Genomic DNA, 12,676 nt, shown 5'->3' with positions numbered 1-12,676 from the left:
TTGGGAGGCTGAGGTGGGTGGATCACCTGAGGCCAGGAGTTCGAGACCAGCCTGGCCAGCATGGTGAAACCCCATCTCTTCTAAAAATACAAAAAATATTAGTCAGGCATGGTGGTGGGTGCCTGTAATCCCAGCTACTCAGGAGACCGAGGCAGAAGAATCGCTTGAACCCGGGAGGCGGAGGTTTCAGTGAGCTGAGATCGCACTACTGCACTCCAGCCTGGGTGACAGAGCAAAAGTCTATCTCAAAAAACAAACAAACAAACCAAAAAACAAAAACAAATAAATAAATAAAGATCAGCTTGCTGTTTAACAGAGGAAAAGCTTGTGCCAACCAGCTTTCCTTCCTACGATACTGGAAGAGCTCTTATTTGAAAAGAGGTGGCACTTTCCTGAGGCAAAACACAATACAAAAGGACCAACTGAGGAAATGGCTCCAAAGACCCGTGACTGCAGAACCAACTATAAGAAGATCTTATTGACCACTGCTTTCCTGGAGAAGCTTTTCAGAGGTGGTTCTAGATGCCAAAGCCCTGAGACGAAAGAGCACTATACCTCCCATTGAAGTATCTGTGCTATCTCTTTCTGACACTTCATAGAAGAGATGCAATTACAATGGCCACGCATGGTGGCTCATGCCTATAATCCTATCACTATGGGAGGCCAAGATAGGATCACTTGAGCTCAGGAGTTTGAGACCAACCTGAGCAACAAAGCGAGACCTCGTCTCTACAAAACATTTTTTTGAAAATCAGCTGGGTGTGGTGGAATGTACCCACAGTCCCAGCTACTTAGGAGGCTGAGGCCGGAGAATAATTTGAGCCCTGGAGGTTGAGGGTTGAGGCTGCAGTGAGCTATGACCATGCCACTGCACTTCAGAATGGGCAACAGAGCAAGAATCTGTTTCAAGAAAAAAAAAAAAAGAGGCCAGGTGCCATGGCTCACACTTATAATCCCAGGACTTTGGGAGGCCCAGGCAGGACCATCACTTGAGGTCAGGAGTTTGAGACCAACCTGGCCAACATGATGAAACCCGCCTCTACTAAAAATACAAAAATTATCTGAGTGTGATGGCATGTGCCTGCAATTCCAGCTATTCAGGAGGCTGACGCACAAGAATCACTTGAACCCAGGAGGCAGAGGTTGCAGTGAGCCAAGATTGCGCCACCCCACTCCAGCCTGGGTGACGGAGGAACAAGACTCTGTCTCAAAGCAAAAAAAAAAAAGAGAGAGAGAGAGATGTACTTAGAATGGATCCTGTGCTCAGGAGTGGGCCTCCAACTGATCCTAGGGGTTGGCTGGGTTTCACAAACATGGTCGACCTAAGCCCTAGAGCAACTTCAAGGAGCAGAGCCCAGAACCCTGGTCAGAACCAGGAAGCTCTTCCTGCTTTATCCCATCCTTTTAAAGAATGCCAGACATGGCCGGGTGCAGTGGCTCACATCTGTAATCCCAGTACTTTGGAAGGCTGAGGTGGGTGGATCATGACGTCAGGGGTTCAAGACCAACCTGGCCAAGACAGTGAAACCCTGTCTGTACTAAAAATACAAAAACTAGCATGACGTGGTGGCAGGCACCTGTAATCCCAGTTACTCAGGAGGCTGAGGCAGGAGAATTGCTTGAACACGGGTAGCAGAGGTTGCAGTGAGCTGAGATTGCACCACTGCACTCCAGCCTGGGCGACCGAGTGAGACTCTGTCTCAAAAAAAAGAATGCCAGTCATAATCTCCAAGTAAGAGTGCCTCGTGACTACCACCATCCCCTCAAGCAGTCATCTCAAATGCCCTCACTTTGCCTTCCTCAACCCATTCCTGGAGAGGCTCCTTCTCAGCCCTAAGACAGGGTGTCTCAACTGTCACCCACAACAAACCTGGCCAGATGCTAAGAACACTAGAGACCCTGATATCCATCTTTCTATTTACACATATTTTAAGTGTGTATGTAAAAGTGAAGAGTAGCCTCTTTTGTCCTTTCTTAAGCTTAGCCTACTCAGGATATGAAGATGTGATTATGGGTAAAATGAAACCAATAATGCCCTTTTTTTTAAATATTAAAACATTTATGGTGAAGAGAATGCATAGGCAAAGGGTGTGCATAGAAAGAACACCAGTAAAACATAGTGTATTTTTTTCAACTTTTTTTGTGGGGGGCAGGAGTTGGGGACATAGTCTCCCTCTGTCACTCAGGCTGGAGTGCAGTGGCATGATCATGGCTCACTGCAGCCTCAACCTCCCAGGTTCTGGTGATCCTCCTACCTGAGCCTCCCTAGCACCTGGAACTACAGGAGCACACCACCACTGCCAGCTAATTTATTTTATTTTATTTTTCATAGAGACGGGGTTTTGCCATGTCACCCAGGCGGGTTTCCAACTCCTGGGCTCCAGCAAACTGCCTGCCTTGGCCTCACAAAGTGCTGGGATTACAGGCACGAGCAACCACACCCAACCAACACTGTATTTTGGTTCTCATGAGACAACGAGCCTTCTACACCAATAAGATCTTGCCATTTCTGGTGTGCTCACTGCTCAGGAGGTGGTGAATAAATGAATGAATGAATGAGTAGCTCATTTCTGTATATCATAAGGCATTCAGTAGTCAGGTCAGACATGTGATTTACCTGAGCTGTACAGATGTTGCTGGTAGCTTTGTCTCTCCGGATGTGTTGCTCCCTGGTTTGAAGAGCAAGACGATACACTTCTTTCCCAGTGGTGTCTCTACACCAAGAATAAGGCATCCAGTTAGCACAGATAATCACAGCACTAGGGGCTGCTATAAATAGAATTACTTCTTTCCTTCCCAGCTTGAAGTTAATTCAGCTAATGCACTTGGGTGCAAGTTCATAAAGAAACAATTTCTAAACGTTCCTCGTCTAAACAGGATTACTGATTTATTTTTTTTTTTTTTGAGACAGTTTCACTCTTTTGCCCAGGCTGGAGTGCAATGGCGTGATCTCGGCTCACTGCAACCTCCGTCTTCTGGTTTCAAGCAATTCTCCTACCTCAGCCTCCTGAAACCACGCCCGGCTAATTTTTGTATTTTTAGTAGAGACAGGGTTTCACCATGTTGGCCAGGCTGGTCTCAAACTCCTGACCTCAGGTGATCCACCCGCCTCAGCCTCCCAAAGTGCTGAGATTACAGGCATGAGCCACTGTGCCCAGCAGGATTACTGATTTTTAGATTGTACTCTGAGACAGCAAGATATATACAATAAGTCTAGGAATTTTGAAAGAAAATTTTGCAGGAATATCCCAGATGAATATAATAATGGTGACTGGGAGGATTAAGTTTCACTCTGAACTTCTCAGGAGACACAGGAAAAGTGGAAATAGCTGACGAAATTGAAAAGAGTTGGCTCTCTGTGGATTCTGCACCACAGATTCAACCAATCACAGACTGAAAACATTTGAAAAACTAAAAAATAATACAACAATTAAAACTCACACAAATTTTATGAGCCGGGCATGGTGGCTCACGCCTATAATCTCAGCACTTTGCGGGGCCAAGGCGGGCAGATTACCTGAGGTCCAGAGTTCGAGACCAGCCTGACCAACATGATGAAACCCCATTTCTACTAAAAATACAAAAATTAGCCAGACATGGTGACAGGCACCTGTAATCCCAGTTACTCAGGAGGCTGAGGCTCGGGAATCACTTGAACCTGGGAGGCGGAGGTTGCAGTGAGACAAGATCATATCACTGCACTCCAACCTGGGTGACAGTGAGATTTCGTCTCAAAAAAAAAAAAAAATCACACAAATTTTTAAAAACAATACAGTGTAACAACTAGAGCATAACATTAGTGTTACAAGATGATTTAAAGTATACAGGGGCCAGGCATGGTGGCTCACACCTGTAAATCCCAGCATTTTGGGAGGCTGGGGTGGGCAGATCACTTGGGCCCTAAGACCACCCTGAGCAATATGGTAAAACCCTGTTTTTACAAAAAATTTTAAAAATTAGTTGGACACAGTGGCCATGTTTATACCACTGCACTCCAGCCTGGGTGACAGAGTGAGATTTGGTCTCAAAATAAATAAGTAAATAAATAAAATTTTAAAAAACACACACTTCACATTATCATCACATCATTCACTAATTCAGGCTACTCACGTTAAACTCCAGCTTTTATAAAAGGTCAAAAAGATAATCTTTTCTCTAAATTTCCCCAGTAATAATCCTGGAATGCATCTAGGTCCCCCGCTCCTTTTTTTTCCTTCCTTTTTTTTTTTTGAGATGGAGTTTCGCTCTGTCGCCCAAGCTGAAGTGCAGCGGCGCCATCTTGGCTCACTGCAACCTCCACCGCCAGGGTTCAAGTGATTCTCCTGGCTCAGTCTCCCGAGTAGCTGGCACTACTCCCAGTAGTGGCACCTGCCACCACGGCCAGCTAGTTTTTGTGTTTTTAGTAGAGACAGGGTTTCACCATATTGGCCAGGCCGGTCTCAAACTCCTGACCTTGTGATCTGCCCAACTCGGCCTCCCAGAATGCTGGGATTACAGGTGTGAGCCACTGCACCCGGCCCTTTTTTTTCTTTTTTCTTTTTTTAAGGAACAAAGACTACTTCTGAACACCTACGTTTTTAATCTGAGAAGTTTCACCAATGAGAAGCAATCAGGAAAGTACATGTGGAAATCTGGAAATTACTCAAATGGCCATGTGGCGGAAGCCTCTAGGACGGAACGCGGAGCAAACTCAGTGTGTGCTTTGTAGTCTTTCAGTGCATTTGTCTTTACAGAGCCGTGTGGCATAATGCTTTTGAGAACAAAACTGTCTAAACACAAAACATGCCTAAAATATTTAGCCTTTCAAGGCTTCCATCAACCTAAGCAAATGCGTTATGACTTCGATACGTTATAAATTATACACAAAATTTTTCAAAACTTTACAAATTTACGGGATTTGAGAAGTACTAGCTCATACCCCAAACAGAATTGTTCTTCTGAATCTATGTTGTATATTTCCTTAACTGACTCAACATGGCCCAGTTGAATTCAGATAGAAATCAACATCTGTGGTCAGAAGGAATCAGGGAAATCATAATCACAATAAAAGGAGAGAAACATGAGCCCCTTTACCTTGTCACCCCCACCATTCTTCCAGGCATCATTCTCACCAAGCTTTCTCGGACAGCAAAAAAGGCTGCGTGGGGTCCCCCATAGCCCAGTGGCACTCCAAATCTCTGTGAGCTGCCTAGGGCGATGTCTACCCCAAATTCTCCAGGTGGCCTCAAGATGCACAGAGCTAAAAGGTCAGTAGCACAGCAGGCCAGGCTCTAGAAAGGAAATGAGAGAAAAGAGAAAAGGCGTAAGATCGCTACCTTTCCCTGAGAGTAGTGGGAGAGTAGCAAATTACCTTAACTACAGGAAGACTGGCAGAGTATGTTCACATCCTGTGAACTCCATTTGCTCATTCATTCATTCATTCAGTAAATATGTACTGAGTGCCCATGATGTGCCAGGAATCAGTGAACAGAACAAAGTTGCAGCAAGGAGGCAGGAAGGAGAGTTTTACCATCGCATGTGATAATGGTAAAGAAATTAAGGCACATGAAAAGACAGAGAGAGAGACAGGTAGACAGACAGATACAAGTTGGGATACACCTCCATGGACCCCCACAAGAAAGGTATGCCTACCCCACTCTGATGAGCTCTCTCCACGAGTTCCGTAAAGTCTTCCACCTTCCCCTCCGTGTCTGGGTACTGGAACAACACTCCGCTGACATCTTTTCCACTGAAGTCCATTTCACAGGGTAACTTCAGCTCAGTGAGGACTCCAGTGTATCTGGAAAGACAGACAACAAAGAACAATTGTGCTTTTGGTTTACAAGGGAAAATTAATTAACTAACGCTTCTTTTTCAGTAAGACAGCATTCATTTTCTGTGCCCTCCCACAGTGTCCTCCCACCCCTGCCCCATCCCATCCCACACCAGGCCCTTCAGTGGTAACCATGTCACAGCAACTCAAGAGCATCCGACAGCTCTGCTTCTGTTCCTCTCTTCCATCCTATGACTCCCCTTTGCCTTTTCCTGTCACAATCTCTTCCTGAGAGAGACCCAGGAGTATTGCTTCCTAGGGCTAATGAGCCAATATTTGTAACAACAGAGCCATCGCCTCTTTCACCTGGGATCACTCTCAAGTGAATAGAAAACCATCAGTAAAGGCCGGGCGCGGTGGCTCAAGCCTGTAATCCCAGCACTTTGGGAGGCCGAGACGGGCGGATCACGAGGTCAGGAGATCGAGACCATCCTGGCTAACACGGTGAAACCCCGTCTCTACTAAAAAAAATACAAAAAACTAGCCGGGCGAGGTGGCGGGCGCCTGTAGTCCCAGCTACTCGGGAGGCTGAGGCAGGAGAATGGCGTGAACCCAGGAGGCGGAGCTTGCAGTGAGCTGAGATCCGGCCACTGCACTCCAGCCTGGGCGACAGAGCGAGACTCCGTCTCAAAAAAAAAAAAAAAAAAGAAAACCATCAGTAAGACAAGGAGGGAGCGGAGCGGGTGCAGTGGCTCACACCTGTAATCCCAGCACTTTGGGAGGCTGAGGCGAGTGGATCATGAGGTCAGGAGATCAAGACCATCCCAGCTAACACAGTGAAACCCCGTCTCTACTAAAAATACAAAAAAATTAGCCAGGCGTGGTGGCGGGCGCCTGTAGTCCCAGCTACTCAGGAAGCTGAGGCAAGAGAATGGCATGAACCAGGGAGGTGGAGATTGCAGTGAGCAGAAGTCGCACCACTGCACTCCAGCCTGGGCGACAGAGTCTCAAAAAAAAAAAAAAAGACAAGGAGGAAGAACTTCCTTAGATTGCTGAAACTAATGCCAATTATATGTCGGAAACCCTCCTCTGAAGGGATGGTGGTATGGGTAGAGGAAAGAATGCTCAACTTTTACAAAGGAGAAAGCAAATACCTACAAATAGCGGTCGTTGCGAGGTTTGTTTTACCTGATTACAGCACGAACGAAAGGCACCATACTTGAAACTATATCACATCTCACCTAGAGACTCTGTGCATCGTCTGTAAACTACGTTTGCGAGGAATACACACAAAATCATAACAGTTGTATGTGAGTCCCATTTTTTTTTCAAACTTTCCAAAACCTAATCAAAACAATATTTTTATTTTCTTTTCACAAAAAGAAAACACAACACAACAACTTACTGTAAAGCAATGGCAACTGTGTATTTCCCCACTCAATTCTGACACAGCTTACTTACCAGAGAGATCCCCGGAAGAAAGTAAGAGGGAAGGCAAAACTCAGAACCCCAATTTAAACCACAAAAAAGCCTGTTTCAGATTCACCTCCAATCAGTTTGGAAGTAAGAAAGAGAAAGAAACAGCAGAGATGAACATGACATTATCCTGAGTTTAAAACACGAATAAAATTAATTACTTGGCTCGAGTCTGGACAACAGCTATTGTCTGTGGGTGGCAACGGGGGTCAACAAAGAACTTCCTCCTCTTGTTGTGTCTATTGAAAAGAAAAAGCACATTCCAATATGAACATTAAATAAATCAGACTATCTTCTAAGAATGCAAAGCAAACATGATACCGAGGGTAAGTCTAAGCACAGTATAAAAAATACTGAGTAGGCCAGGTGCGGTGGCTCACACCTGTAGTCCCAGCACTTTGGGAGCCCGAGGTGGGCAGATTACCTGAGGTCAGGAGTTCGAGACCAGCCTGGCCAACATGATAAAACCCCATGTCTACTAAAAATACAAAATTAGCTGGGTATGATGGTGCATGCCTGTAATCCCAGCTACTTGGGAGGCTGAGGCCGGAGAATTGCTTGAACCAGGGAGGTGGAGGTTGCAGTGAGCCAAGATCGCACCACTGCTGCACTCCATCCTGCGCAAGAAGAGCGAAACTCTGTCTCAAAACAACAACAACAGCAACAACAAAAAACACTGAGCCATCAATAACTAATGGCATTTACTGATTAGCATTGCTCATAGATCCAATTCCCATTCTAACCCCATTTAGAAAGTCAGTCTTAAGATGGTTCAATTTCTATGTTTATTCAATAACAATTATTTAATAATGGTTCAAAATTTTAAAAATATACCACGAGGAAAAAGAAAATAAAGCAAAGGACAGTGATTAGATACAACTGTAAACTGGACAGGTGTGGTGGCTCACACCTGTAATCCCAGTACTACAGGAGGCCGAGGCAGGTAGATCACCTGAGGTCAGGAGTTCAAGATCAGCCTGGCCAACATAGCGAAACCCCAGCTCTACTAAAACTACAAAACTTAGCCAGGCATGGTGGTGCGTGCCTGTAATCCCAGCTACTCGGGAGGCTGAGGCAGGAGAATTGCTTGAACCCGGGAGGCAGAGGTTGCAGTGAGCTGAGATTGCATCACTGCACGCCAGCCTAGGCCACAGAGTGAGACTCCGTCTTAAATAAATAAATACATACATACATAAATTAATAAATAAAATAGTTTATTTATTTTTATTTTATTTTATTTTTATTATTATTTTTTTGAGGTGGAGTCTCGCTCTGTTGCCCAGGCTGGAGTGCAGCTCCGCCTCCCAGGTTCATGCCATTCTCCTGCCTCAGCCTCCCGAGTAGCAGGGACTACAGGCGCCCACCACCACACCCGGCTAATTTTTTTGTATTTTTAGTAGAGACGGGGTTTTACCGTGTTAGTCAGGAAGGTCTCGATCTCCTGATCTTGTGATCCACCCGTCTCAGCCTCCCAAAGTGCTGGGATTACAGGCGTGAGCCACCGTGCCTGGCCTTATTTTATTTTTTCGTGGAGGGAACAGGGTCTCACTTTGTCGCCCAGGCCGGAGTGTAGTGGTGCAATCACAGCCCATTGCAACCTCAACCTCCCAGGCTCAAGTGATCCTTCCACCTCAGCACACTGCCCCCACATAGTTGGGACTACAGGCATGTGCCACCATGCCCAGCCAATTTTTGTATTAAAAAAATAAAATTGGCCAGTCATGGTGGCTCATGCCTGTAATCCTTGTACTTTGGGAGGCTGAGGTGAGTGGATTGCTCGAGCTCAGGAGTTCAAGACCAGCTTAGGCAACATGGCAAAACCCCATCTCCACAAAAAATACAAAAATTAGCTGGGCATGGTGGCACAGGCCTACAGTCCCAGCTACTTGGGGGGATGAGGCAAGAGGATCACTTGAACTGGCGAAGTCAAGGCTGCAGTGAGCTGAGATTGTGCACCCCAGCCTGGGTGACAAAGTCAAATCCTGCCTTAAAAAAATAAATGAAGGCCGGATGTGGTGGCTCACATCTGTAATCCCAGGACTTTGGGAGGCAGAGGTGGGTGGGTCATGAGGTCAGGAGATCGAGACCCTCCTGGCTAACACAGTGAAACTCCATCTCTACTAAAAATAATAATAATAAAACTTAGCCAGGTGTGGTGGTAGGCACCTGTAGTCCCAGCTACACGGGAGGCTGAGGCAGGAGAATAGCGTGAACCCGCAAGGTAGAGCTTGCAGTGAGCCGAGATCGCACCACTGCACTCCAGCCTGGGCAACAGAGCAAGACTCCGTCTCGGGGAAAAAAAAAAAATTAAAATAAATAAATAAATGAAATAAAAAGCAATTTTTTTTAAAAAAAGAGGGAAGATGAAAATTAGTGAAAAGCTAAGAATAATAACCAGAGAGGCATGTAGACGGCACCCCTTTGTTGCTGTGTGTCCCTGACACAGGTAGAACCTGAACTCACCCCCAACGGCTGCTCAGGAATCAGAAAGGCTGATGGCTGGAATGTACCAGAGGCCCCCAAACCTGCTGAACAAGTATGGAGCTCACTCCCCACCCCAAGTCTGCAGAAGCCAAAAAAGAGGCTTACATGGGCATTCAGAGCTAGGGGCACGAGACCTAAGACACGGCGTGAATGTGTGCACCTTTCCCAACCAGATGACCATCTACATGAGAATTCCACCAGGAAGGTAGGCTCCTAAGTACTGGCAAGGCAAATGAGGGAAGGGGATGAGCTGGAGAACCACTGTGAATTGTCCATCCTGATTCAGTAACTCCACTTCTAGAAATGGCTCTTCAGGAAATAATCAGAAGTTTTGACAAAGATTTATTATAAGGATGCACACGAAGCACTATTAACAACAGTAAAAGATGGAAATAAACTAAATGTGTAATAGACAAGAGATTAAATAAATTATGGCACTTCCATGCAAGTGCCATGGAGATAATGGAAGTCCTACTCTATGGGCCTGAGAATCCACCCTCGACCACAGTGCCATGACCTTTGTTGCTACCCTCTTACAACCCCACCAAACGGAGGCCCTCACACCTTTCCACTCAGCTATGCTGTCAAGGTTTGGAACAACGGAGAGGCTCCCAAGTGTTCAGTCATGTGTGTGTGTTATGGGGGGATCCTCATGACTAACCCACACTCGCCCTCAAAGCAGCACCCTCACCCCCACCCCCAGCCACATCTATCCAAAGTCCACTTCTAATTGAGCTTCCCCCTCCCCTGCTCCCGCCCTCTGCCCTCCCAAAACAAGGTGCCGAGTCAGCTGTTTAAGGTCACGTTGCCACCCTAACCTCACTGCCTTGCCTTGAGAGACCTTGCCCTGTTCCCCAAACAACCCCGCTGGCCCCTGGAGCCACCCTTGCAGCCCCCAGGCATGCGCTTGGCTGCTTCCCCATGCCAGCACTTCCCAGTGGGGGACCTGGCACCGGCTCCTTGTCCTTCCTCCCAAAAATGGTACCCTCACCAAACGTGCAGATGTCTTCACCCCTCGCCTGCCAACCTCAGCCCTCCGGTCTAATCTTCCCCAACCCCAACCAAAATCCGGGCGGAGACACCAAGAAGGACCCTGGGAGGAAATATCCAACTTCTAGGTTTTTGAACCTCTTGAGTTTTTCAGTTTCTTTAGAAAGTCATACTCTAGAAAGCTGACTAAAGTAATATTCACAATATACTATAAAAAGAAAACAAGGCCGAATGAGGTGGCCCACACCTGGAATCCCAGCACTTTGGGAGGCCTCTCACCTGTGGCACAGCTGCAGCGCCTCTGCGGCTGCAGTCCCCTCATCCAGCAGGGATGCATTGGCCATGTCCAGGCCTGTGATGTCACACACCATGGTCTGGTAGTTGAGTAAACTCTCCAGCCTTCCCTGAGACACCTCAGGCTGGTATGGAGTATACTGGGTGATCCTGCAAGGGAAACAAAAGGTCTTGTCCAAACTCTGACTCTGCTGTTTAGAGAAGCACACAAAATACCTTCGTTTTAGGATTCAGTACCTGAAAATAATTAGCCTGTCTTAAAGAGAATTACATAACACATCAGTAAGCTTCTTTCTGGCCTTTGTAAAGAAGCTTAGAATTAAATCACAGTAACAATATTACCCTTTGTTTGGGGATAAGCAGTACTTATTTTTGTGTCTCTGGTTTTCTTTTTTCTTTTTTTTTTTTTTTGAGACAGGGTCTCACTCTGTCACCCAGGCTGGAGTGCAATAGCATGATCACGACTCCCTGAGCCTCAATGTACAAGGCTCAAGAGATCCTCTGGCCTAAGTCTCCAAAGTGGCTGGGACAACAAGCACATGCCATCACGCTTGGCTAATGTTTGTATTCTTTGTAGAGCCAGGGTTTTACCGTGTTGCCCAAGCTGGTCTTAAACTCCTGAGCTCAAGCAATCCACCTGCCTCGGCCTGCCAATGTGCTGGGATTACAGGCATGAGCCACTGCACTTGAGGCTACCTATAATATTATAAACACAAATTTTATTTGCTATTATCTTTCCCCTAGATAAAAGACCTCATTCACAGTTTACAATAGGAAAGCATCCAAGAATCTAACATGTAATACTCAAATATTTTATTTATATATTTATTAGGATATTTGTTTTATGTTAACCAGGAGAAGTTCTACATGCTAAGAAATTAATAGAGGTCTACTTAAGAATACTCATTATCCAGTTACTAAGAGTCCATGGCAGTTAACTCTATGGCTATGGAAATTCCAGGATGGAAATGTTTAGAAGGCAACATAAACATGGATTCTAACTTTATCTCCTTCAATTATTAGCCAAGAATGTGGCTTTGGATATGTGAGTTAGCCAATTGAGTTCCTTCATCCTTACAGGTGAGAGCCACCACGCCTGACCTATTTTACTTGGAAGGCTGAGGTGGGCAGATCACGAAGTCAGGAGATGGAGACCATCCTGGCTAACACGGTGAAACCCCATCTCTACTAAAAACACAAAAAATTAGCCGGGCATGGTGGCACACGCCTGTAGTCCCAGCTACTCGGGAGGCTGAGGCAGAAGAATCACTTGAACCTGGGGGTGCAGAGGTTGCAGTGAGCTGAGATCGCGCCACTGCACTCCAGCCTAGGCGACAGAGCAAGACTCTCCATCTCAAAAAAAAAAAAAATTAGTATATTATGAACATCTCTCGCATCAGCAAATATTTTTTACAGCATCATTTTCAATGAGTGCATAGTATTATATTCATATTGTCTAATTATCATTTCCTTTTAGCAGACACTGCTTGTTTTTCCTGTTCTCTTCTGTGCTGTGATGAATTCTTTGGAATATTGTTCTCTCTCTTCCTATTGTACATCCTGTGCCTGTCTTTATGGATACACTAAGTCTTTCCTGTTTATCAGATGGACTAACTTGTATGTGTGTATACCTGCGTGTGTACGTATTTCTACACAGCAAATAATGATTCCGAGTAAAAT

The 12,676-nt window shown here is 45.8% G+C and overlaps 1 protein-coding gene across 1 annotated transcript in view; it reads right to left on the bottom strand.

The window, feature by feature from the left end:
- The window catches only part of GLDC (glycine decarboxylase), a 117,349-nt gene that overhangs the window by 70,936 nt on the left and 33,737 nt on the right, over window positions 1-12,676 (bottom strand). Inside the window, exons 4-8 of the mRNA XM_050761698.1 lie at window positions 10,982-11,146; window positions 7,390-7,467; window positions 5,632-5,779; window positions 5,074-5,270; window positions 2,618-2,714 (exon numbers count right to left, since the gene is read on the bottom strand). Of these exons, the coding sequence (XP_050617655.1) occupies window positions 2,618-2,714; window positions 5,074-5,270; window positions 5,632-5,779; window positions 7,390-7,467; window positions 10,982-11,146 (685 nt within the window). The remainder of the gene's footprint in view (window positions 1-2,617; window positions 2,715-5,073; window positions 5,271-5,631; window positions 5,780-7,389; window positions 7,468-10,981; window positions 11,147-12,676) is intronic.

Source organism: Macaca thibetana, chromosome 15 (genome assembly GCF_024542745.1).
Source record: "Macaca thibetana thibetana isolate TM-01 chromosome 15, ASM2454274v1, whole genome shotgun sequence".
Classification (NCBI taxonomy): domain Eukaryota; kingdom Metazoa; phylum Chordata; class Mammalia; order Primates; family Cercopithecidae; genus Macaca; species Macaca thibetana.
The sequence above is the reverse complement of the archived record's forward strand: the minus strand, read 5'-3'. Positions and strand labels throughout refer to the sequence as shown.